Raw genomic sequence first — 27,007 nt, forward strand, 5'->3', positions numbered from 1 at the left:
GGCGGACGCCTGCACATCAGCCGCGCGTCCCCGGAGAGCCTCGGAAAGCCCAGAGGACGCCGGCGAGGCGCGCGTGGGGCTCTGGGGTCGCGGAGCTGGGCAGCAGCATGGGTGGCGTGGGATTGCAGAGGGTTCGGCGCGGCCGGGCGGCCGGCAAGGCTGCCCGGCGCGGGCGTCCCGGCGATGTGTGGCGCTGAAGCGGCAGTGGGAGCGGCGGCGGCGGGCTTGGCTTCGGCTTCGCGGCGGTGCGGGCGGCGGCGGTGGCGGTGGCGGGGCAGGCCCCTCCTCAGGAACTGGCGAGCCCAGACCTAAGCGGCGGCCCCTTAAAACCCCCACACGGCGCAACAGGCCGGGCTCCTCCTCGTTTTGCCCTGCCCCGGGAGCCTGCCTCCCCGGCCGGGGATGAGGCCGGGAAGCGGCTGCGCGGGGCCCAGCACAAAGGCTTGTCCCCAGGGGCCACCGCCGCTGCCGCCGCCACCGCCCCCACCAGCCTAGAGCCACCTGTGGAAGCCGAGCCGGCTCCCGGGCCCTCATCCCCTCCGGTCCCCAGTGGCGGGCACTACGCTTGTCCCCGAGGCCCGGGAACCCGCGCTCCAAGCCCTTTGCTTCCTCGGCTGCCAGGGGATCAGACAGCCGTGCAGCCCCCGCCGCTCCGGACTGTGGGAGCCCTGCGGAGCATGTCAGAGGATAGCGACATGGAGAAAGCCATCAAGGTAAGAGAGAGATGCCACCCCCGTCTTCCCTGCTTTGTCCTGTGATTTCCCCGCAGCGCCAGCCTTGGAAAATCAAGAGAACTTGGACGGGAGTTAGTGGTCTAAGTCACTAGAATCTAGTGAATCCGGGTTTCTGCCTCCCCCGGATCCTTGGACCGTGTTGAGTTGTGGAGAGTGGGGTGTCCGACTCTCTTCAACTTCTTTGGCTGAGATAGTTTCTACTCAGCTAGAACGAAGGTGAGTAGGTAGAGTGGGAATACTTGATATGTGTGGAACTAGTAGGACTTCTTAGGACTCGGAGGTTTCCATCGCCCCCAAGTGCCTCCATTTGCTTCTCGGTGGTCCTCTGTGACACTTGGCAGTGGCTCTAACGGACCCCTCCTGATAGGTCTGAAACAAGCCTGTTTGAGAGCTTGAGCATCAGGAGTTGGTTCGTCTTCGTTCAAAACCTGTTCTTCGGATTTTCCCTCCTTATCCGTGTGTTCATTTCCTGCTGTGCTCTTGCCTGATCTCCTAGAAATCAAGATTTTATTTCTAAGGAGCCAGCAGCACCCTGTGTGCTAAAATGACCCCAAACGGGACTGGGAGTGTAGCCGGGTTGATAGAGTACCTTACCATGCATGAATTCCTGGGTTTGATCCCTAGAACCCCAGAAAACTGGCACAGTGGTGCAAGTCTTGTCATTCCAGCGCACAGGAAGATCAGAACTCAGAACCAATGCCATTCCAAGGTTTTGGTGGGTGAGGGCACCTGAGCTCAGGCCTGATGTCCTGAGTAAAGTAACATCCATGGACCCACATGGCTGGAGAGAATCAACTTTTCTTTCTTTCTTCTTTCTTTCTTTCTTTCTTTCTTTCTTTCTTTCTTTCTTTCTTTCTTTCTTTCTTTCCTTCTTTCCTTCTTTCCTTCTTTCCTTCCTTCTCTTTCTTTTCTTTTTCTTTCTCTCTCCGTCCGTCCATCCGTCCGTCCGCCCCTCCCTCCCTCCTTCCCTCCCTCCCTCTTTCCTTTCTTTTTCGATACTGGGTTTCTCTGAGTAGCCCTGGCTCTCCTGGAACTTGCTCTGTAGACCAGCAGAGATCATCTGCTTCTGCTTCCCAAGTGCTGGGATTAAAGGTGTGCACCACCTCTGCCTTTGGAGAACTGGCTCTTGTAGGTTGTCTTCTGGTCTCTGAGGACACACATGCACACACACAAAGTGAAATAATAAGTTTAGGGTCGTCTTTAGCCATGTAGGCCATGTAGCCTGGAGCTACAAACTCTGTGTATAAATAAATAAGTACATAAATTAGAATGACCCAAGTAAAAATGACTGTTTTTCTTTGGTTTGTCAAGATAGGGTTTATCTGTGTGGCTCTGATTGTCCTAGAACTTGCTCTGTAGATCAGGCTGGCCTTGAACTCACAGAGATCCGCACACCTCTGCCTTCTGAGTAGATATTAAAGTTCTGTGCCACCCAGGATTTATCACTACTGCTTGTACTGGCTTTTTGGGAACCCATTCTGTTTGGATGGATGCTTTGCTCAGCCTAGATATAGTAGGAAGGACCTTGGACCTTCCCCCAAGCAATGTTCCTTACCCTCTGAGAAATGGATGGCGTGGTGGTGGGGAGGTGGAGGGAGTAGTAGGAGGGGAGGGAGTGAGAACTGGGATTGATATGTAAAATGCAAAAAGATAGTTTGTTTTCTTTTTAAAAAAAATTAAAAAAAAAAGACCTGTGCCACCACTGCCCGGCCAGAATAGACTTTCATTTGTTTGTTTAGGTATTTTTTTTCCTATTTAGAGCGACAGCTTTGTTATGGGTTGACACTTTCCATGTTTTTATTTGACAGTTTCATGCATTTATCCTTCGTTGTTTTTTTTTTGTTTTTTGTTTTGTTTTTCAAGACAGGTTTCTTTGTGGTTTTGGAGCCTGTCCTGGAACTAGCTCTTGTAGACCAGGCTGGTCTCGAACTCACAGAGATCCGCCTGCCTCTGCCTCCCGAGTGCTGGGATTAAAGGCGTGCGCCACCACCGCCCGGCTCTTCATTGTTTTTGTTACACCATTGACAGTATTTATATTTGCTGGGTATGGAGGCCTAGGCAGCACAGTGAGATGTCATATTAAAAACAGAAACAAAGCAAAACAGAGATAAAAAAGTCCTTAGTTTGACTCAGTATCAATATTATTGTCTTTTAGTCTTTGAATGTATCAAAAATTTAAAAACATTTTAAATGTGTGCTTGTGCATGTCAGTGTGTGTGTGTGTGTGCATTTGCATGCAAGTGTGCACATGAAATTTGGTTCTCCTATCATTTGGGTTCCAGGGATTCAGCTTAGGCTTGGTGGCAAGAGCTTTTCCTGCTGAGCCGAGCCCTCTTTAGGCAGATTTTAAAAAATAAAATAAAATAAAAAATAAAACAACACAACTTTTTCTGGGGAGGGCTGAAAAGATGGCTTAGTGATTAAGAACATGTACTACTTTTGTAGAAGACTCCAGTTTGGTTCCTAGCAGCCACACTGGGTGGCCCGCAACCATTCATAACAGTCTGTAACTCTAGTTCCAAGGGATCTGACAACCTCCTCTGGTTCCAGGGCACTTATACGTGTATGCAGGTACCCACACATAAAACAAAAAAAAAAAAAAAAAAAAAAAAACCAAAAAACCAACAAACAAAAAAACAAAACAGGCAGGGTGTGGTGAAGCATACCTTAATCCAAGCACTTGGGAGGCAGAGGCCAGTGAACTCTGGATTCAAGGTCAGCTTGGACTACACTTAGTGAGACTCTTGTCTTAAAACAAAACAGTCTCTGCAGAAATGTCTCAGCAGTTAGAAGAGCACTGACTGCTCTTCAGAAGGACCCTGGGTACAGCTCACAACTGTCTGTAACTCCAGTTCTAGGGGATCTGACATCTATCTCCACACAGACCTGAATGCAGGCAAAATAATACATATAAAATTAAAAATAAAATTGATTCAAAACAGAATAAACTATTAAATCTATGCAGAGCCTATCTATTTGTGTACAGTAGTCAGAGATAGTTGCTATTATTTTTTCCTCTTCTTTCATTCAATGATTATTTCCTGGGTTTTATATATCTAGTAATTTTTGTTGAAAGTCGGACACTTGGTAACATTGTAACAACTCTGGACTCTGAACCCTTCCCCAGCTTGTTACATTTGTAGCTGCCTAGAATTAAAGTAGAATTTCTTTTCTTTGTGCATGCTAATGTTTGCTCAGGGATGGTAGGTCTTTGTTTTTCTCAGCCTGTGTGTGGGGTCTGCTTAGCTATGTCAGCCTGATGTGGGCAGAAACTGCAGTGTTTTTGAACTCCTGAGGCCTGTACCTCCTGCCGCTCTACCCCTGAGGTTCTCGAGTCCTTTCAGAATGGAGCTGACTGCAAAGTCACTCAGGCTTTATGTTTCCCTGGCCTCTCAGTCTCCCTGTCCATTGTGGAGAGCTCACTTCAGCCTTATTCTATGGCTCTGTGTAGTGATTTGCCCTGTAAATCCACATATTCTGCATTCCTGGCCAGGACCATTGTCTTGGAACTTAACACAGCTGTCCCTTGTCACCCACATTTTTCTGCCCTTGCCTGCACAGACCAGCATTTTCTTCCCTGACCAGTAGAGCAGCAGCTCTGCTTACTTTCCATAGCTCCATGCTGGGAGCAAGCGACACCACTGACTGCTTTGGGCAGGGATGCCAGAGGCTAGGAACTGCAGGAGCCAGACTGCATGCTGCTTTGACCTCACTCTGGTGGGTTAGAAAACACAGTTCTCTGTTTAGCTTACACTCTTCTGAAATAATTAGTTTTGACAACTGACAGGATCTGACTGTGCAGCTCTGGCTGGCCTGGAACTCAATGTAGACCAGGCTGACCTGCCTCTGCCTCCAGGTGCTGGAGGTAAAGGAGCAGTTTTGTTGTTGTTTTTGTTTTGACAATTTTGTCTAGCTGTAAACATGTTTATGGAAAGCAGTTGCCTGCCTTTCACACTGTGAGAATCTGAGCCCCAGAGAGTGTTGATGGTCTACCCAAATAGAGATGGGTGGAGGGCGAAACTAGAATACTTCATCTACTCCATCCCAGATCTCAGATTAAATATTGAATTTAAATATTCTCAGGTGGCTGTGCTTGGTGGTTACTGAGGACCAGCAGTCTGGAGTGGGTCTGTCTGCAAGTGTCTTTCTTCCTTCTGTAAAAGCAGGTGTCTGAACTCCGTGCTTTGTGTACAGTCCTTTCAGCTCTCTGTCAAGTAGACTGTCACCTTCACATGGTGGAAGATTAGACCTGAGAGTCTACTCTCCTAAACGCACAAGTTGGGCAGTTTGTTCAAGGATGTAAACCTCTACAGATACCTGACACAGTTTTCTGGGATCTCAGAAGTACACTATTGTTGTAGTGAGATGCACAAGTTACTGTGCTGTGTGTATGATGTACATGAGCATGGAGGTGCAGTGCTGGGAGAGATGCAGGCCTCGTATGCTAAGTATTCTGCACCCATGGAAAGTCCTAACTTTGTAGTCCTTTGACATCCTCCATAAAGCATCATTTGTCTGCTTAAATAGACCATGTAGGCGGGCTGCACAGTTTGCTTTTATTCTGGAGCCTGTATGATTAGGAGGTAGTGATTGCCAGGTAGTGGCAATCACATAGGCAAGCGCGATTATAAAGCCCATGGATAGCTTAGAATGTGAGGTGCTGGACCATGGCTGTCCAGCCTCTGCTCAATTATCTAGCTTAACAGTGGAATCATCTCTCCCCCCGCCCCCTTTTCTTCTTTTTAATAGGAAACCTCCATTTTAGAAGAATATAGTATCAACTGGACTCAGAAGCTGGGAGCAGGAATTAGTGGTCCAGTTAGGTAAGACACCAAGACACCCACGTGGAAAACAGGGTGCATTGCTCTGGGAGGAGACACACAAATTGAGCCCTGAGCTACAGGCATCAGATGTACTTTGAGAATTAGCCTGAGTTTAAATAGAGTTTCTGTTTGGTTTTGGATTTGTAGTCTTGCTTAGTGTGTATAAAGAACATGGACCATTGAGCTATACCCCCAGCTCCTAGTGATTATGTTTTTTACATTTTTATGAGTGAACGTGTGTGCATGCAATGTGCACATGTGTGCCATAGCACGTGTGGAGGTTGAAGGATGACTCTCAGGAGTTGGTTCTCCTTTCTTCTGTGTGGGTCCTGACCCCTTAGTAAAGGCTTCTTATTAGTTTTTTCTTGCATCTAGACACAGCTAGGTAGCAAGGTCACATGGTCTATAGTATTATAGGTTGGTTTTAAGATGTCAAGTTATTTGGGCCAGTAAGATGGGCTATTGGGTAGAGGAGCTTGCTTACAGTTGTGATGGCCTGTATTCAGTCTCCGGGAGCAACAATAATACTGAAAGGAGAGAACTGATCCCTGCAGGTTCCCCATGTTCTCCATGTGTACATACACACATCCATACCCACTAAGAATTTCAAAATGGAATTAAAAATGTAAAAGGTGGGGCAGGAGAGATGGATCAGAGCACTGGCTGCTCTTGCAGAGGATCTGGGTTTGATTCCTAGTATCCATGAAGTAGCTCACAGCCATTTATAACTCCTGTTCCAGGGGATCTGATGCCCTCTTCTGACCTTCACAGGGGCCTGGTGGTGAACAGACTTACATGCAGGCAAAACATTCATACAAAACAAAAACAAAACAAAAAAACCAAAGATATGACATTTTTTAACAAATGTAAAAGAAGCCTGGGCCTCTCAGAGAGGCTGTCATTTCTGTAGCTGGGCTGAGACCCAAGAGACCCTTGCCACCTGCTACTCTAGGGCAAGTTGTCTTTTTTTGTATTTGTCTGAGACAGAGTCTATATATATAGGCCATGCTATCCTGTTATTTGCTATGTAGACCCTAACTGCCACCATGATTCCCCTCTACACCTAGAGTCTGTGTGAAGAAATCGTCTCAAGAGCGGTTTGCACTGAAAATCCTTCTTGATCGTCCAAAAGCTAGAAATGAGGTATGTTCCTTTATTACTTTGACTTGCTTACATATACACCACACACGCACACGCGCCCTCACACACACACACACACACACACACACACACACACACACGGGGAAGAGCAAGGGAGGTCTATGCAGATGTCTTGGAGCTATAGTTACAGGCAGTGTGAGCCACTCAGCTTGGGTACTGGGAACTAAATTTGGAAGTACAGGAAGCACTCTCAATTACTTGACCACCTCTCCAGCCTGTTTAGGTGTTTTTGGGGCCTAAGAATATGTACATGTTTACAACTAAGACAGGCAACTTCTTGGAAAATACAGAGATGCATAAAACATCTATATCCCTACTGAACTTCTGTTCTCTGTTCACATTATCATTGTCAAGTGTTCTGTCTCAGCATGGAATGCTAGCTAGCATGCAGTCTTTTTCCCTTCCAGCCACCTCACTTTCTTTTTAAAATGAGTAGCAGTAATCTTGAAATTAAGTGAGTAAAAAGAGGGTGTAGACAGCAAATCTGTCAGTGCAGTTTTATCTGTGGAGAGAACACTGGGGAGACGGTCTGCGCAGGGCCGCACTGGGTGTTTTGTATTAGTCCAGGTGGTGAGTAGTTTGACAGAAGTAGACATCCTTTGGACTTAGTGTGGTTAGCTTTTGATGGACATTTGGGGGAAATGATGGCATTTCCTTCGCACACAGACATGTCCTGTGTTCTCTTTAAGGTGCGTCTGCACATGATGTGTGCCACACACCCCAATATAGTGCAGATTATTGAAGTCTTTGCTAACAGTGTACAGTTTCCTCACGAGTCCAGTCCCAGGTAAGACTAAACAGGGCCGTCACCTCTGGCTATGTGGAGGCCATGTTGTAGCCCAATCGTCCTCTTCTGTGTTCTCTTCCCGTTTCCCTCCCACTTCCTCTCTCCTTTTCCTGCCTCTTTCTCTTTGTGTTTAAAAACTTAGAGACAGTTGTGAAAGTGGAATTATGTAACGAATGCCCAAGTCCTCATCGCTGAGTTTTACCAGCTGCCGGTGGGAAATCTTGTTTCATCTGCTACCCTCCTCCATCATTGTTTTGATTATTTTCTCTTTTAAAAAAACTTTTAAGGGTTGGGGATTATAGGTCAGTGGTAGAGTGTTTGCCAAGCTTACCCAAGACCCTGGATTCAATCTCTAGCACTGGTATGTATGCTTATGCGTATGCGTGTGCATGTGTGTATGGGTGTGCGCGTGTGTTAAAAGCAAAATAAAACAATATAGAGCCAGGTGTAGTGTTGCATGCCTATAATCTAGCACTGAGAAGCAGGAGCATCATACATTCCAGTCTAGCCTGGTCCACATAGTAAGGCTGTTTATAAATAAACAAATACATTGTAATTGAAATAGATTCTATTCCAAATCGGTGGGAGGGGCCCAAATGTTCTTCCAGGTTAAATCTTAGAGGCTCGTACAAAGGCCCCATTGCTTGAAGGGAGAAGCCATCATCATTCTTTCGGCTGCACATGTGGGAAGTAGCTTAGGTGGAGACCAGGGTGTGAGCCCTGTCATTGCAGTGTGGCAGGGTGTCAAGCGAGGAGCCTCTTCCTTGCATTCCGAACCTTCAGAGCAGCCGTAGTGTAAGTGCAGCCTGGGAGGCAAGCATCTCACACAGGCTGTGGGAAGTGGGCATTGTGGAGCTGGTGAAAGAGATGGAGTATAGAAAGCCAATGGGAAGTCGACTGTGTCTCACAAGTAGTGCTCTGTTGGTGAAAGCATTTGGATGAAAGCAGAAGCCTTTATATGAAAGAATAGGAACCAAAATTCACATTTTGGTTTTTTTGTTGTTGTTGTTGTTGAGAATGAAGATCATTGCTCTTAATTAGTGGCTAGATAAACCTGAATATAGAAAGTGGTTACATATTTTGTTGATGAGTTCACTTCATGTCAGTTTTTTGATGCTTCTAGGTTTTTCTTTTCCTTTCCTTTTTTTAAATAATGTTTAATTTTTTTTTTTTTTAACTTAACAAAATCAAATGCTTTCAAACAGGGCTCGACTCTTAATTGTAATGGAGATGATGGAAGGGGGCGAGCTATTTCACAGGATCAGCCAGCACCGGCACTTTACAGAGAAGCAAGCCAGCCAAGTAACAAAGCAGGCAAGTCAACAGAGGGGTGGGGTCTGGGGCGCTGACACTCTGGCTAAGCAGTCGAGGGAGGGGTGGGGGTCTGGGGCGCTGACACTCTGGCTGAGCAGTCCAATTGCGCCCAGAAAGAAAGCTGAAAGAAAAGCTCTGTTTGACCTCTCATTGCCTGCTTTGTTATAATCAGAAAGGATGCCTTCACAGGGGAAGCACAGCCGCTTTTCTACTTTGGGAGGGAGGACTGTATTCTTAATTGCTTGTCACATGTGTCCCAGGGCTGCTGTAGAGTTTCCTCCACTGACTGTCTGAGGACAGTTGTGCACAGGTAGACCCTTTAGTATAAACTTGTTCTCAGGCATTCGTACCCGAGATGTTTCTTGCACAAATCATCGATCATTTCTGCAGATTACAATGCTATTCTTGGATTTTTATGATAGTGAATGATTCTTAGTCATAGTCTATTATATTTTATTGTATAAATTTATGGCCCATTTGATACCCTGACTCCAACTAGCACTGAACACTCAGAGGTGACACACTAAACCTCAGGCTTGTCTTCAGAATAAGCAAACAGACTGTAGACTAGCATATGGCACAGCAGTTAGCTTTGCAAGAAAGCACTCACACATTTTCCACCCCTAGTTTTCAAGTCTTTCAATGCCTTCTTTCCTGTTGACTGGGTATTTGAAATGCTGAGAAGAATCACTAAGTTGAGGAACCACAGAATCTCTGGTTTAACTTTCAAGTTATACCATTCATTTCTCAGATACTGAGACAAAAGAATGTAATCTGATCATTTATTTATTTTTTAAAAAACCGGTTGCAGTCTACAGGGACAGATGCATTGTCATTAAGTAAGATGTACAAATTGCAATATTAGGTAGAAAATCAAGCCAGCTGGCTGGAAGGCAGTGCCTGCCGTTCAGCTCTCTAGAGTGCAGTTGTCTCTCAGGCGCAGCCCTGTCGCCCACTGGGCAACTCCTGCCTACTGAAGATGCTGCCTGTGGGTTCCCTACGGTATCTGTCACAGCACAGGTCAAGGGACGGTGGGCATCTTACAGCATGTATCCACCGCTTTACTCTGACAAAGGATCGTTTGCAGTAATGTTTTAGTAAGTATAGGTTACAGCTAAACTAAGGCTAATTCATTTCTGTTTCTTGGTGTCCTGAGTCTTAGCTTCTGTTTTGAAATCAACACTGGCCACAGTTGTAATTGACTTAACTCCTGAAGTTACACACTAGGTGTGTGAAAGATGATGCTTTTCTAAGAAGTGTCTGGTCCCTGTGCCTTTTTTCAGATAGCCCTGGCTCTACAGCACTGTCATTTGCTAAACATTGCGCATAGAGACCTCAAGCCTGAAAATTTGCTTTTCAAGGATAACTCTTTGGTGAGAAAATTTGCTTTTCCTCATTTGATGCTGTCACTTTGGTTTTTTGTTGTTGTTACTGTTTTTTGTTTTGTTTCTCTCTCTCTGTCTGTCTCTGTCTGTCTGTCTGTCTCTCTCTCTTCTTTTTAGATAGAGTCTGTGTATCCCAGGCTGGTCTTAAACTTTCTGTGTAGCTGAGGATGACCTTGAACTTCTGATCCTCCTGTCGCTGCCTCCTGAGTGTTGGGATTCCAGGTATGCATCTCCACACTTGGTTTATGTAACTGGGGGTTGAACACAGGACTCTGTGCATAGTAGGCAAGCACTGCCCAACTGAGGTCCATCCCCTCATCTTGGTACATAGATCAGGCTGCCCTGGACCTCATGGAGACTAGGTTGGCTGAAAACTCTGAAAAAAGTTCTGCCTTTGCTGCACCAAGTCCACGTGCAGGAGGTTTTAGGCCACAGTGCTTCTGACACTTTAGTTTCCTCCACTTGTTTCCATGTTAGGGCTCAGAAGAGTTGTGACACCTATGGTGTTGGTGATTTGGATGTGGGACTTAGGAATTTGGGTGATATTTGGAGTGCCTTTGGGGAGAGGCAGGAAGTGACGTGCTTTTTTATATTACCTTGGAAGTGAAGTTTGATTTGCTGTCAGCTGTTGTGTCTTCCCCATGTTCCTATTCCCTGCCCTATACTCTACCAGTCCTTTGCTCTAGTTGCTGTGATGCTCATGGCTAATGTTCAGAATGAAGCAGTGCTCTGGGTTGATGAGGGAGGGCCAGTAGGGCTAAGACACTGCGAGCAAAGCTCACAGCTGTGAATCAAGGCTGGCTTCCTTCTGTATTACTTTTAGATTACTGATTGACTGCTTTTCATATGTATGAGTGTTTTGCTGCAGCCATGCAGTGCCTGTGAAAGCCACACTGGGACTGGAGTTACAGGTGATTGTGAGCTGCCACATGGGTGCTGGGACCCAAAACCAGGCATTCAGCAAGAGTAGGAAGTGCTCATAAATTTTGGGCCCTCTGTAGCTCCTTTGTACTAAGATCTACATCCTCTTCATAGGCTCAAGTCTCAGCTAGAAACTAACAAGAGCCTCATGCCTGCGTTGTCCTCCCTCTCTATCTATGTATCTATGTATCTATCTATGTATCTATGTATCTATCTATTTATCTATCTATGTATCTATCTATGTATCTATCTATGTATCTATCTATGTATCTATGTATCTATGTATCTATCTATGTATCTATCTATGTATCTATCTATGTATCTATCTATGTATCTATGTATCTATGTATCTATCTATCTATCTATCTATCTATCTATCTATCTATCTATCTATCTATCTATCTATCTATCTATGGTTTTATCCTGGAGACAGGCTGTCCTCAAACTCATTGTAATCCTCCTGCCTCACTGTCCACAGTGTTGAATTACAGGCATGAGCAGCCCCACTGGCTACCGTAAGTGTTTACTGACAACTACGAAGAACTGACCCCAGTTTGTTTTCTTTCAGGATGCCCCTGTGAAATTATGTGACTTTGGATTTGCTAAAGTTGACCAAGGGGATTTGATGACACCCCAGTTTACCCCTTATTATGTAGCACCTCAGGTAAGCATGTTTTCTTTCTTCTGGTGTATTGCCAAATTGCCTGTAGACTCTTGTTCTACTTTTTCTTTGCTTTTTTTTTTTAAACATTTAACTATATGTATGAGAGTATATTTTGTTGTTTCTTTGGGTTTTTTGTTTTTGTTTTTGAGACAGGGTTTCTCTTCATCTTTGGTGCCTGTCCTGGAACTTGGTCTATAGATCAGGCTGGCCTCGAACTCACCAAGATCCACCTGCCTCTTCCTCCTGAGTGCAGGGATTAAAGGTGTGCGCCACTCTCACCCAGTATGAGTGTATTTTTGTATAAGAGTGTTACCATAGGTGCTCCTGCAGGCCCTGAGAGGGTGTTGGACCTGGAACTGGAGTTATAGGTAATTGTGGGTACTGGGAATGGAATGGATCCTCTGAAAGAGCGATACGTACTTGTAGTTGCTGAGCCGTCTCTGCAGTTCCGACTCTTGTTCTTTCTGTTCTAGGCTTGTGTCAAGATGGAGAGCAGGAACTCAATTTCAGAAACTATACATTGCTTCATTTGGTGTAGAATTTTGCTTTTAAAATCAGTTTTTAGGCTCTGCATAAAGTATTTCCCTCACAAGCCTGAGGAACTGAGTTTGAGTCTCTAGAGCCTGTATAAGGCTGATATATTTATAATCCCGTGCTCTGTGTGAGGTGTGCATTTATAATCCCGTGCTCTGTGTGAGGTGTGCATTTATAATCCCGTGCTCTGTGTGAGGCAGGAGGAGACAGGAGAGTTCCTGGAAGCTCATATGCCAGCTAACCTAGGTGTACGCAGTGGAGAAGCAAGAAACTTTGTCTCAAACATGGTGGAAAGAAAGAACCTATCTCCATGTGAGGTCATCCTCTGACCTCCATGCATGTGTGTTGTAGCATGCACAAACCTATACTGACACAAAAACATGTAATTACATGTTCATACATACACACAATGGGCTGTGCCTTACTGATCCCATCATGCATCTGTAGTGCTGTTACCCGAAATTGCATTCAGGATATTCAGTCTGCTGTGCATCGTAGTGTATGCTTAGACTAGCTTGCTAGTTTGTGTTTTGTTTTTTTGTTTTGTTTTTTTGTTTGTTTTTATACAGCATAATCTTTATAAGGGACAGAAGACCACATTGTATTCAGTTTAGTAGAGCCCAGGTTCTGGTGCTCTTGCTCACAGTCCTCAGAGACACTTCAGGCTTGGCCACTTAGCACATTCTCCAGGGCCTGGCTACCTCATCAGCACGCAGAGACACATTCTTCTCTTGGCCAAAAGTGTACTGGGCCCAGAGCTTGGGCTGTACCTCTGAACATTCGTGGATTAGAAGGGGCAGGCCGAGGTGTGCCTTCTTCATCTCCACGTAATGAAGCTGGCTGAAATCCCTGACACCCTGACTGCCCAGTGAACACTGACTGGTTGAAGTGGATGTAAATCTCATGCAGCCTCAGCTTTGTGCTGATGAAGGGAAGAACCACATATAGGAAAGGGTCGTAATGCACTGTATAGTTGTTCTTCCTCCACCTAGTTCTCTCCCTCTCCCCTTCTCTCTCTCCCTCTCCCCTTCTCTCCCCATCCCCCTCTCCCCATTCCCCTCTCCCCGTCTCCCTCTCCCCTTCCCTCCCTCTCCCCCTCTCCCCGTCTCCCTCTCCCCTTCCCTCCTCTTCCCTCTCCCCCTCCCTCCCTCTCCCCCTCCCTCCCTCCTTCCCTCCCTCCCTCCTTCCCTCCCCCCTCCCCCCCCCTGTTTTGTACTTGTTGGTTGTTTTGGGATTTTGTTTGTTTGACACAGGGTCTCATTATGTAGCCCTGGCTGGCCTAGAACTTGCTATGTAGACCCAGGCTAGCCTCAATCCCAGAGAAATCTGCCCGTTTCTCTCTCCCAGGTGCTGGAATTAAAGACATACATCACCATGACTGTTGTTGCCTTCTTTCTTTTTCTCTTGCTCCTTTCTTCCTTTTTCCTTTTTCCTTCCCCCCTTTTTTTTTGGTTTTTGGAGATAGGGTTTCTCTGTGTAGCCTTCGCTGTCTTGGAACTCACTCTGTAGACCAGGCTGAACTCAAACTCACAGAGATCCACCTGCCTTTGCCTCCCGAGTGCTGGGATTAAAGGCGTGTGCCACTACTGCCCAAGTGCTGCTGCTTTTTTAAGTCAAGGGTTTTACTATGTGGCACAGGGTGACCTCGAACTCTTGATCCTCCTGCCTCTCTTTCTAGTGTATTGGGATTACAGGCATGCACTATAATGCCCAGCTAAAAACATTTAGGGATGAGGTGATGCTCATGAAGTGTTTCCTGGGCTAGAAGAAAGACCTGAATGTGATCTCTAGTGCTCATGTAAAAGCTGGGTCCATACCAACCAGGCATTATAGCACACACTTGCAGTTCCTGTACTGGGGGAGGCAGACAGGAGGGTTCTGAGCTTGTTCTTCACTGAGCTCCCTTCTTTGAGAGAGAGCTTTGCTCATCAAATAAGGTGGAAAACAATGAAAACACCCAGAGTTGACTTCTCCACCTATACACACACCTGCACCTGCACACATGGACGGACACACACATACACCTACATATACACTGTGTTTTGTGACATGATTCATGTATCCTGGGCTGTCCTGAAACTGCCTATGTCGCTGACTGATCTTGAACTCATCTTCCTCCTGATTCTACTGCCTCTATTTCCTATGTGCCCATCTTTAAAAAAAAAAAAGTCATTACTCCAGGTGTTGGTGGTGCATGCATTTAATCCCAGCACTTGGGAGGCAGAGGCAGCCAGATATCTGTGAATTCAGGGCTAGCCTAGTCTACAGAGTGAGTTCTAGGACAGGCTTAAAAGCTACAGAGAAACCCTGTCTTGAAAAACAAAACAAAATAAAACAAGTCATTGCAAGGATTTTATGTGGGTTTAGGTTTTATACCTATTTTATATAACCCATTTGAGTAAACTTTTACATATATATTAGCTATAGATGCCAGCTCAGCTCTTAGCATTTGAATTTACACTTGGTCCAGGACATTTGTTCTGAAGTCTTTTCTGTTGTTTTGGAGTTGAACGTGTGTGTGAGTTTACATACAGGCTGAGTTCTAGTGCTTATCATTCTGTTTTCATGCCAGTGCTCCGTTGTGTTGCTCACTGTTCTTTAGAACAACTCTCAACATTGGCTGAGTGTCAGGCACCTTAGCGGGTTGATGTTAAGTTCTCTGACCTTGAATTGCCCTGTGGTCTTCGGGACCTCTTGATTTTTCTCCATAAAAGCCTGAGATCTGACTGTGATTGGTGGAGAGCTGTCATATGGTCTGCCATCACTGACCTCTAAACAACACTGGTGATTACTATTGTTTTTGCATCTGAGAAAGCCTCAAACATACACACAGCTACACACAAATATATATTTTGTATATAATTTGTATAAATATATACACATATATATTTGTATATCTCAAGGGTGCCTCAACCTTGTAATCCTTCATTCTGGACCATACCCCTCTGAACATGCCTGATCTCAAATTCCATCTGCCTTCCCTAGCCACTGGGAATTATAGGCATTTTCTGTGATGCCTAGCTTCCATTTCTTTTGAATGATACTTTTGTTTGCTATTACTTGTATAGTTTTCATTGTTCAGGTTTTTTTTTTTAACATACTTTTGTAGACTTATTCTTTTTTTAAAAAGATATTTATTTAAGCCGGGTGGTGGTGGCGCACACCTTTAATCCCAGCACTCGGGAGGCAGAGGCAGGTGTATCTCTGTGAGTTCGAGGCCAGCCTGGTCTACAAGAGCTAGTTACAGGAACCAAAAAAAAAAAAAAAAAAAAAAAAAAAAAAAAAAAAACTACGGAGAAACCCTGTCTCGAAAAATCAAAAAAAAAAGAATATATTTATTTATTACGTATACAATGTTCTGTCTGTGTGTATGCCTGCAGGCCAGAAGAGGGCACCAGACCCCATTACAGATGGTTGTGAGCCACCATGTGGTTGCTGGGAATTGAACTCAGGACTTCTAGGAAGAGAGGCAATGCTCTTAACCTCTGAGGCATCTCTCCAGCCCCTCATAGACTTATTCTTAGCATTTAGTACTTTTATGCTGTTATAAATAGCATTTTATTTTTTAAGTTTAATTAATTTACTTTAATTACTTACTAATTTATTTATTTCTTATTTTTGGTTTTTTGGTTCTCTGTGTATCCCTGACTGGCCTGGAATTTGCTCTGTAGACCAGACTGGCCTGGAAGTCACAGAGATCTGCCTGCCTCTGCCTCCCGAGTGCTGAGATTAAAGGTGTGTGCTACTACTGCCTGGCAACTGGACACACCTTTAATTTACAGGTAAATTACTAGCTGTGAGAAAGAAGCTTGGAAGTGTTTTGGTTTTGAGACAGGGTATCACTGTGTCCTGAAACTCACTATGTAGACGAGGATATCCTTGGGATTAAAGCATGTCCCAACATGCCTGGCTGAAAGTTATAGTGATGCTTTTTGAAGTTTTTGTTTGTTGGTTGGTTTGGTTTTTCGAGATAGGGTTTCTCTGTAACTTTGGAGCCTGTTCTGGAACTAGCTCTTGAAGCCCAGGCTGGCCTCGAACTCACAGAGATCTGCCTGCCTCTGCCTCCTGAGTGCTGGGATTAAAGGCGTGCGCCACCACCGCCCAGCTGTTTGTCTTTTGAGACAGAGACAGGGTTTCTTTGTGTAGCCCTGACTGTTCTCGAACTTACAGAGATCCACCTACTTCTGCCTGCCAAGTGCTGGGAATAAAGGCATGTGCCACCACCACCCAGCCTGATATTATTTTTGATTGTTGATTGTCAGTTCATTTTTAGCCTTCTTGTTGGTTCTGAGCTGTGGTGTGATTCCAACAAGCTGTCTCATTGGTTTGCCTTTGACAGGTACTGGAAGCACAGAGGAGGCACCAGAAGGAGAAATCTGGCATCATACCTACCTCGCCAACGCCCTACACTTATAACAAGGTAAGGGGGCAGGTGGTCTCCTTCCCGCTGTGGACTTCGTGACTCTGTGAGGTGTTGTGATGCAGCAGCAGCTGATCTGATGAGGTCATGAAGTAAGGTTCTCACTTGTTTAGTGTGTGCAGCAGGAGCCAGAAGCTGTAGCCCCGTACAGACGCTGACGACAGTGAAGTTAACTTTCATTTTAGGAGGAAAGGTCATTTTTGAAAAACTGAAACTCAAGAGCACTCTGGTCATTTATGTATGGCACTATTCCTTGGTGCTTCATAAAATAACAGCTTGATTAAAACAGTTGCCTAATTTGAACAGGGTCTTTTATGCAGAGCAAGTGCTTAGTTCCTTGGAGCTGTCTTTAACTACAGCCACATACCAGACATGGCTCTGTGAAGCTCAGAGGCCAGCGCTTCTTGAATGGGTTGCTGAATAGATTTTTAAAAGTGTGCTTTTTGGGCACTTGAAACTAGCTCCATGTGACAGGGGAGTCTAGGATCACTGCTGTGGATCCACACACTCCAGCTTTGTGACTTCATATAGGCCACTAAGCTGCACTCTGAACAGGAGCTTTCAGGACTGGAGTTTGCAGTCCACTAGCCTAGCCAGAAAATGACAGGTTCAGTGAGATACCCTTCTCAAGGTATCATGCCAAACATGATGGAGGAGGACCCTGGGTAGCCTCTGGTTTCACATGCATAAGGCATAGGCATGCGCATCCTCCTACAGTTGCACACAAGCATGCATCATACACAGAGTTCAGCAAAGCGCTGATGCTGAATGCTCACTGGCAGATCCCTTGCCCTCTTGTACATTTTGCCTGATGGAACTTGCATGGTGTGTGACTGCAGGACAGGACAGGTGACTGCAGACCCAGATCCACCCGAGCCAGTGCAGAGTGCTGACAGTGGCCCCACACTGACTGCCTTGCAGCCTTCCACCAAGAGGCTTTCCAGAGTCATTTTAGAAATAAATTTGGCTCCTAGGATTGTTACAACCTCCATATCTCTGAAGAGTAAGTAGTGAGGAATTCAAGGAAATGTGAAACATGCCTTCAGGTCTCATACTCTCTCATTGCTTACCATAGTCTCTCATTTGCATAGTTTTTTTTTTTCAATTCAAATAGAAATTTCTTAGGAGAATAGAGTAGAACACAGTTGTTATGTGTGACTAACAGCAAATGCTTTTAGGCCCCCAAATTTTGTTACACTGCTTTGGCCTTTTCAAAATGGCTTATGCCGCATGTGCCTTAGCTGCTGCGGTCAGCATTCTCCTGCCCCATCTGGATTGAACACAGTACATGGTCCAGTGTGAGCTGGCTTTTAGCTCTCTGCTTCTCTGCTCTAGGCTGTCTCATGTGCATGTGATATATGCAATGTTGGTGGTTCTCAGAGACAGCAAGAGACTCTTAGTCTCTAAAATGTCCTCAGCTGCCACTGTCCTTGGTTATATTAGCTTGTATGTATGGGTCTGCACACACCTGGACTGTAGTTGAAGGCTTTTCTCTGATTGGAGTGATTCCTTTCTATTTTGCTTTCAGAGCTGTGACTTGTGGTCCCTAGGGGTGATCATCTATGTGATGCTATGTGGATATCCTCCTTTTTATTCCAAACACCACAGTCGGACTATCCCAAAGGATATGCGGAGAAAGATCATGACAGGAAGTTTTGAGTTTCCAGAAGAAGAGTGGAGCCAGATCTCAGAGATGGCCAAAGATGTTGTGAGGAAGTGAGTCCCTGGGCTGCTGAAAGGGTGGTTAGGGAGCCCTGGGGGGATGCAGGGCAAAGAGAAGTCCTTTGTCATCGTGTAGGCATCCTTATAGTTGGACGGTGATGGCACACACCTTTAATTCCAGCAGTTGGGAGGCAGAGGTAGGAGGATCTCTGTGAGTTTGAGGCCAGCCTGGTCTACAGAGTGAGGCCCTGACTTGAAAAACCACACCCTCTCCCCCCATCCCAATTTTTTTTTTTTTTTGTCTCAAGATTGTGAACCCAGGGTTGCTGTGTTAAATTCAGGACCCTAAGTGGTCAGCTCCTGCTGTGCCCTTCTACCTTCCCCCACCTTATCTTCTGTTTGTCATGTTTTGTTTTGTCTTGTTTTGTTTTGGAATAGGATCTTATTCTAGCTCTTGCTGGCCTAGAACTCACTTTGTAGTTGAGGCAGGCCTGAGATCTGTGGCAATCCTCCTGCCTTAGTTTCTTGAGTGTTGGGATTACAAGTGTGCACCTCCATGCCCTGTTGTGTGTTTCTTGTATATAAGCCAGCCATCAGGGATGGATGTGATGCTAGGACTTTAACTGGGATCCCAGGTGACACTGACCTTTGGCCTTTCATTTCTTTACACTGTTGAAGTGTGTGGTGTTAGGCTTAGGGCCACTCCCAGCCTATTCTGCCGGGTGGTTGCTCTGAAAGTATTAAACTGAGGATTCCTAAGAATTAGGGATATCAGGGGCTGGAGTGATGGCTTGGTGGTTAAGAGCACTAACTGTTGTTTCTTAGTACCAATATGGTGGCTCCTAACTGCCTGGAACTTCAGTTCCATGGGACTCTCTCTGGACTACTCAGCACTGCACACATGACATGTGTGTACAGATAACATGCAGGCAGACACCCAAGTATAACATAAAAATGAATATTGAAAAGAATTAGGTGGGCAGTGGTTGTGGCTCAAGCCTTTTATTCCCAGCACTCAGGAGGCAGAGACAGGAGGATTTCTGTGAGTTCAAGGCCAGCCTGGTCTACCAATTGAGTTCCAAGATAACCAGAGCAACATAAACGCTGTCTTGGAAAACCAAAAAGAAAAAAAGAATAGGGGCAGTGACAGTGCATGAGAAGCAGCCAGTGCAGACCGCGGGCAGTGACAGTGCATGGGAAGCCAGTGCAGACCGCGGGCAGTGACAGTGCATGAGAAGCAGCCAGTGCAGACCGCGGGCAGTGACAGTGCATGGGAAGCAGCCAGTGCAGACCGCGGGCAGTGACAGTGCATGAGAAGCAGCCAGTGCAGACCGCGGGCAGTGACAGTGCATGAGAAGCCAGTGCAGACCGCGGGCAGTGACAGTGCATGAGAAGCAGCCAGTGCAGACCGCGGGCAGTGACTGACAGTGCATGAGAAGCAGCCAGTGCAGACCGCGGGCAGTGACTGACAGTGCATGAGAAGCAGCCAGTGCAGACCGCGGGCAGTGACAGTGCATGGGAAGCCAGTGCAGACCGCGGGCAGTGACAGTGCATGGGAAGCCAGTGCAGACCGCGGGCAGTGACAGTGCATGAGAAGCCAGTGCAGACCGCGGGCAGTGACAGTGCATGGGAAGCAGCCAGTGCAGACCGCGGGCAGTGACAGTGCATGAGAAGCAGCCAGTGCAGACCGCGGGCAGTGACAGTGCATGAGAAGCAGCCAGTGCAGACCGCGGGTAGCAGAGCTGAGGTGAACTTTCGAGTACTCTTCCTGCTACCCGTGTGGAAAATGCAGCTCTGCCCACCTGATCTGTTTCTTCATGGTTAAGAGAAAGGGAAGCATGAAAGGGGACATGCTTGAGGATTGTCCTAACTGACAACAGTTTCTCCAAAAGTGAGCTTATGCCAGGCATGCTGATGCCTGCATGTAAGACCAACACTTGGAAGACTGAGACAGGAGAATCATGAATTCAGTGCCGACCTGGCCTATGTAGACCATGTAATGGTTCAGGGAGTCTGCTGCAAAGAGGGACTAGCTCCTAAACTGTATAAAGGACTTTTTATGATATTGAAGGCAGGGTTTGACTTCTCACCTGTCTATATGCTGCTTTCCTGCTGTATGCCCAGCTTTGTAGTAAACCTTAGTGTCTTCTTGATGGCTCTCTGCCTCTTGTGTGTGTAGGTGTACATGCATGTAGAGGTCAGAGGTCAGTCTTTAGTGTCGTTTTTCAGGCCTTCATCCATATTTTTGACAAGGGATGTAAGCTTGTCCTGACTCAGACATGGGAATGAGGGCTATGTAGTTAGAAGAGGTGATCATGCTGTAGAGAGCCCAGGGATCATGCTGGGGTAAGCTAGGTGTTGTGTTGTATTAGCCTGGATGGGGGGGGGGTGTCATGAAGTATGACCTAAGGCAGGAGAGAGTGCTGTGTGATGGTCTGTTGGAGTTGTTGACTATCGGTCTAATGTCTACCATGATGGGATCTCCTTTATCTTAGATAACAGCCTGGTTCAAAACTGCATGGCCCTCAGCTCATTTACAGTCCTGGAGACCTCAGAGTGGGGATTAAATATAGCAGGATGTATAGGCTTATTGGTTTATCTACTGAGTCTTGTGATATGGACTATCTGAAGGGTTTTTGTTTGTTTGTTTGATTTTTGGAGACAGGGTTTCTCTGTGTGGCTTTGGAGACTGTCCTGGGTGGCCTTGAACTCACAGAGATCCACCTGCCTCTGCCTCCCTAGTGCTGGGATTAAAGGTGTGCGCCACCAACCTGGTTTTGAAGTATTTTTGAATAAAACTTATGGTGTTCCTTTCAATCTGTTGCCCAGGAGAGTAAACCATAGCAAGTACAGGGGACTTCTAGTACTCTGTACATCCTGCCTTGCTGCTAGATGTCCCAGGCCTGCAGGAGTTGATAGAAAGTCAAAAGAAGACAAGGTTATTTGGAATCAGCCCAAGAACTTCCTTTGTTTCTTTTGAGGATATCTATGCATGTTGTGTGTTGGTATGTTTTCTCTACAGGCTTCTAAAGGTCAAACCGGAGGAAAGACTCACCATTGAGGGAGTGCTGGATCATCCCTGGCTCAACTCCACAGAGGCCCTGGATAATGTCCTGCCCTCTGCTCAGCTGATGATGGATAAGGTTCTGAGTGAGACTTGTTTTGTTGCCTGAAAAGACAGTATGAGAAAGGGCTACTGAATATAGGACTTAAAGGGAAACGGGAAGGCTTGTTTTCTCCTACTTCCTGAAAACAGGAGAATAGGCCCCAAGGACTATCCTTTGCACTTGCTGTGTGGGTTTGATGGCACAGGACATAAAAGGTCCTTTCCCCCAAGATGTTTATGTCAGGTCGTTGGGAAGGCAAGCAAATGAAATGTGAGTATTTTAGAAACAGATCATGCATGCTGTGGGAATTCAGAAGTTGGCATCTCTGAGGGCGTGTGCTGCCTAGGGTGAAGGCAAAGAGCCTCACACTTACTGGCTGTCTTCAATCTTGAAGAACATTAAAATTTATTGTATTTATCTGCGTGTGCCACCATGTGCATCCAGGTGCCTCTAGAGGCCAGAAGATCTGGAGCCATAGGTTGTTGTGAGCCACCTGCGGTGAATGCCGGGGACACACACACACACACACACGACACGACTGAATTTGAGTCCTCTGTAAGAACAGTGTGTTTCTAACTGCTGAGCCATGTCTCTAGCACCATTAGTACTTCTTACTGAAGAAGGCTAGCTGGTAGGTGGTCTATGTGTGGTCTGCTGGTCCCTGCTGATCCAGGGGGAGGGAGAATCCTCTGCCTGATTGAAAAAAATTGTATGGATCTCCTTTGTCTTGAATTGGCTTTTAAGTTGTCAAGTAACAAATGTGGAGACAAGCTGACAAAGCCAGCACAGCAGCACAGCACTCCTGGCACACACTCGGGAGCTTAGGTTGGCAAATTACACGAATTCGAGAGTTCAAGATGAACTTGGGCAACACAGCCAAAAAAAAAAAAAATTTTTTTTTTTAAATCCAGAAGGTCAGGGTAACTGATGATAGCATTTACATACAGGCAGTGGTTGCAGGAATCCAGCAAGCTCATGCTGAGCAGCTGGCCAACATGAGGATCCAGGACCTCAAAGTTAGCCTCAAACCCCTACACTCCGTGAACAACCCCATCCTGAGAAAGAGGAAGTTACTTGGGTAAGTGAGCTTATTTCTTTGATCTTCTTTATGATAGGCATGGTTGAGTGCTAGGAACTCAGCCAGGGGTCTGCTCTCTTTCTGCAGAGGGCAGACAGTATAAGTGGCCTCAGAAGTTGGACATACTCTATTAGTTGCTTTTTTCTTTTTTTTTTTTTGGTTTTTCGAGACAGGGTTTCTCTGTGGTTTTGGAGCCTGTCCTGGAACTAGCTCTTGTAGACCAGGCTGGTCTCGAACTCACAGAGATCCGCCTACCTCTGCCTCCCAAGTGCTGGGATTAAAGGCGTGCGCCACCACCGCCCGGCTTAGTTGCTTTTTTCTGAACGTTCTGGTATCTTGAGTTTGGAGCTGGGTTCTGAGGTCTTACCTTGCTATTATCTTTCCCCACACTTGTAAAGCACCAAGCCAAAGGATGGTATTTATATACACGACCATGAGAATGGAGCTGAGGATTCAAATGTTGCCTTGGAAAAGCTTCGAGATGTCATTGCCCAGTGTATCCTCCCCCAGGCTGGTAAAGGTCATGCCACTTACTAATGTTCTGCATGTGTGTGTCTGTGTGCCTGAGACAAGAGGAACGAATAATTTGTGGTGGTCTGTTTGTGTCTACATTAAGTACATTATATAAATGAGTCCACATCTACTAGGAGGTATAAACAGTGCCAAGTGCAGACACATGGTAAGTTTGTGTCTTTGGTCTTCAGTGAACTTCTTGTTTAGCCTAACTGCTAATGCCAGGTGTGGCATGTGATTTGTGTTGTCTGAGCTTCACAAGGAAGGCACAAAGTAGAGAGTAAAGGATGGAAATGTGGACTAGGTCTAGGTTAAAGGCCATCAGCACCATCTCCAGAGCCTTTATACTGCAGCACTGTATCTGTGAGGATAAGGACACTGCATGAGCTCACAACCAGCCCTGCTGTGGCTTCCGTCCCTGGACTTCACTGGCCTTTTGACAGGAGAGAGTCTCCCTGTCCAGACGGCTATGGTGTGAGTGGCTCTTCTCATATTGAGTAAGGCTTCATGTTCGTTGGGGTCAGAAAAAGTTGAATTAACCTGTCTTCCTAAATCATTTGCCATTTAAGAGTCTGGGAACATTCCTGAGTATTTTGAAGTGAGGGATGAGTGTAGGAAGAGAGCAGCAGAACACACAAACTTGTTACTTCTTCCCTCTTTTGGCTAGTTTTTTTTTTTTTCTTTTTTTCTTGTTTTTGTCTTTTTGTTTGTTTGGTTTTTCGAGACAGGGTTTCTCTGTAGCTTTGGAGCCAGTCCTAGAACTCACTGTCTAGACTAAACTAGCCTGGAACTCACAGAGATCCACCTGTCTCTGCCTCCAGAGGGCTGGGATTAAGGGTATGTGCCACCACCGCCTGACTTTTTGGTGATGGAGGGCTAGATGTTTTTGTTCAGAAATGCCTCTTACATTTCTCTTGACTCCCAACACTCAGCCTTGGGTTGTCAGAACACGTGTGTGAAGATTCACATTTAGAAGAGCTCAGTGACAAGAGGGTCACCCTGGCACACCAGGACCCACAGGAAGCCAGCAGATTATACATTTTGTGTCTTACTTTTCTCACCTAGTTGGGCATCATGCCCCTTCCATTTATGACACTAAAATCCCATGATGCTACTTAAAATCGAAACTTCCTCTCCATTCTTGCCCATAGGAGAGAATGAAGATGAGAGACTGAATGAAGTAATGCAGGAAGCCTGGAAGTACAACCGGGAGTGCAAGCTCCTAAGGGACGCTCTGCAGAGCTTCAGCTGGAACGGTAAGCCAGCCCCTGGTATTTAGACACAGATGGTCTCTCTGAGGCCAGAGCCAGGTGAGGATGATGTGTGACGAGAAGGGGCTCTGGGGGGCAGGCTCTACTTTACCTGCCCAGGCATCTCTGGTGTCTGCTCTGTGCATTTGTTTTCCAAAGTGCAAGTGCATTGTGTGTTATAAAATGAACACTGGAGAGCTCTGTCAAATATTTCTTGAGGAGGGAAAAAAAAAGACAAAAGCGAAAGCAGATTCTTACCCCACATTCCTGGGCTGTTCACTAGGTGATCGAGGAACAGCAGCACACAGTTGGGGAATACCAGAAAGTTCCCCTAACCGGCTGTTAAACTCAGAGTCATTTGACTGAGGAGAAAGGTTGGCAGGTCTGCCACTGGGCAGACTTCTTCCCGTAAACAAGGTGGAAAGGCGAGGTGCCTTTTCCTACTCGGCTCGGCTCTCAGCAGCTTTTGCTGACATCACCACTCCAGCCGAGAAGACTGCCAGGAGCTGCCGCAGTGCCGTAGGAAAGGGGAGGCATGTGCTTTGACTCTTTTTTTCTGCCTGTGTCCTCAGTGGGCCTGGCTGCTCCACACCTGAAGAGAGTCTACGACAGGGACCTGTACAGAGTGTGTGCTGGGTGCCAGCAGCAGTCCAGGAGAGCTCCATCCAACCCTGATGCTTAGTTCTATAGGCTGCGGGGGGGGGGTGGGGGGTGGGGGTGGTGTTTTGATTTTATGTGTGTGGATGTGGACATTCGCGCTAGTGTCTGCACAGTTCACAAGGGGAAGTCAGAGTGCCTGAGCTGCAGTTAATGGGTGATGGTGAAGCCACATGTGGGTGCTGGAAACTGAACCTGTGTCCTCTGCAAGAACAGCAAGTGCTCTTAACCTCCTGCCCCAAGTTTTGTATTTTATGTAAACAAAATCAGAAGATCTACGTTCTTTTTTCTCTGGCTTCTTTTTTGTCAGTATTGTTTTTGTGTGTTCCATTCATGTTCTCATGAATATACTGTCCACTCACCACTGAGTGGACATGTCCTATGTTTTGAGGTTGTAATAAACAAGGAAAGGTTGTTGGGAACACTTTTCTATGTCCTGATGAACAGCTTGGCTTTGTTTGTTTTGTTTTTCGAAATAGGGTTTCTGTGTGTAACAGCCCTGGCTGTTCTGGAACTTGCTCTGTAGAGCTCAGAGAAATCTGTCTGCCTCTGCCTTCCCAAGTGCTAGGATTAAAGGCGTGCACCACCCCACCCAGCTTCTAGGCGGTTTTCTATGCTTGGGTAATGAGTGCCTTGTTGGATGGCGTCAGTGATCTCTAGTTTTGTGGCATGTGAAACTGCTCGCTTGCTGCTTGAAAGCAGAGGCTCCGAGCTGCTTTTGAACAGTGCGGTGAAGTCTGGCTGGTGAGGTTGTTTGTGCATGCTGGCCCTGGCCATGTGTGGAATTGGAAAACTGACTCATTCTTTCTTGAGTTTCAGGGCGTGGATTCACAGATAAAGTAGACCGACTGAAGCTGGCAGAGGTTGTGAAGCAAGTGATCGAAGAGCAAACTATTCCCCATGAGCCCCAATAGTAAAACTTCAAACTGTTTTTAAACAATTGGAAAAATTATTCCTTAATGTAAAAAGTAATTTTTATGTAAATTAATAAATCATAATTTCATTTCCTTGTTGCTTAATGTTGCTGTTTAGATTTAGTGTCAGAATTTCCTAACAGTTAACTGTTTTCCTTTAAAACAAAAAGCTCAGTTCCTATACTATTGACATAGGATAGTCGAGTCTTGTAGTATAAGACGACACTGTCAAGAAAGACGGGTATAGTTATAATAAAGTATTAGCAACCATTTGTCAGAGGCAGGTAGAGGAGCTGCGCCAGGCTCTGCTCAGTCTCTGTTGCTTCAAGCACTGTGGAGCCTTGCTCCATTTGCTTTGACTGTTGCTCCCTGGTCTTAGGTCGATTAATTCTAGTGCTGACCTGTTTTTATGAATCAAGTATTTCTGTCCTCCCCTGCTCCCCTGGCTTCTCTCTGGCATGATTTTACTGAAAAACGTCAGAGGATCCAATTTTGTTTGGTTGTTTTTCTCTTGTGGCTTTCCTTAAGTAGTTGTTCTGCCTAGATTTACTTGCATCCTCCTGGCTGTGTTTATTTTCTTCAGTATCCTTCCATCTCAGGTGGCATGATTAAGCAGCTTTGGTTTGTTACTGTGTATGTAGGCACAGCCAACCCCCCTCGTAGTGGTTGGTTTTAGAGCTGTTCCTGGTGACTGCCCTTACTGGCACACACGCGCTCAGGGCAGGACAAGTCTTCTGGCTCAGTTGTTCAATTTTGTTTCCTCTTCAGTCAAAGTGGATTTCATGGAATCTGTCACTCTCTAGCTCCTGAGTGTTGTCACTGTTCTCGGGGGCTATGTGATAAAAATCACAGTGTCCTTGGAGCCTGCTGTGGGAGGAAAGGCTCAGCGCTCTTGGGTGAGCAGAGGTGCTGTGGTGAGAAGTGGGGGCACTGTCGAGGATAGCAAGACCTCGGGGCTAGGCAACAGAGAAAAGCCATTTTTAAGCAAAATTTCTGGCCAGAAAGATGGAGCTGAGAATTGACCTAGGGGACTGTTCTCCAGGGAATATGTTCTAGATCATTGGGGAGACTGCTTGCTTTCCA

The 27,007-nt window shown here is 46.0% G+C and overlaps 1 protein-coding gene across 3 annotated transcripts; it reads left to right on the forward strand.

The window, feature by feature from the left end:
* Mapkapk5 (MAPK activated protein kinase 5) lies at window positions 1-26,007 on the forward strand. Of its 3 annotated transcripts, none has more exons than XM_057765307.1 (14): window positions 1-713; window positions 5,484-5,557; window positions 6,625-6,700; window positions 7,408-7,505; window positions 8,711-8,819; window positions 10,103-10,192; window positions 11,694-11,789; window positions 16,663-16,743; window positions 18,272-18,459; window positions 21,428-21,548; window positions 22,460-22,590; window positions 22,989-23,110; window positions 24,255-24,359; window positions 25,830-26,007. In XM_057765307.1, exons 1-14 carry the CDS (start codon window positions 678-680, stop codon window positions 25,922-25,924), a joined length of 1,422 nt encoding a protein of 473 aa, XP_057621290.1. In that variant the 5' UTR covers window positions 1-677; the 3' UTR covers window positions 25,925-26,007. The 3 variants fall into 3 exon arrangements, with proteins under 3 accessions (XP_057621290.1, XP_057621291.1, XP_057621292.1); XM_057765308.1 differs by having other exon boundaries at window positions 22,989-23,104; XM_057765309.1 differs by lacking the exon at window positions 7,408-7,505 and having other exon boundaries at window positions 10,107-10,192.
* Window positions 26,008-27,007: the final 1,000 nt, after the last annotated feature.

This window comes from Chionomys nivalis, chromosome 3 (genome assembly GCF_950005125.1).
Source record: "Chionomys nivalis chromosome 3, mChiNiv1.1, whole genome shotgun sequence".
NCBI lineage: Eukaryota > Metazoa > Chordata > Mammalia > Rodentia > Cricetidae > Chionomys > Chionomys nivalis.

Coding starts and splice junctions, on each gene's coding strand:
- Mapkapk5 (XM_057765307.1), top strand. CDS start 678: ATGTCAGAGGATAGCGACATGGAGAAAGCCATCAAG. Junction 16,744..18,271: donor CGCCCTACACTTATAACAAG/GTAAGGGGGCAG, acceptor TTTTGCTTTCAG/AGCTGTGACTTGTGGTCCCT. Junction 23,111..24,254: donor CCTCCCCCAGGCTGGTAAAG/GTCATGCCACTT, acceptor TCTTGCCCATAG/GAGAGAATGAAGATGAGAGA.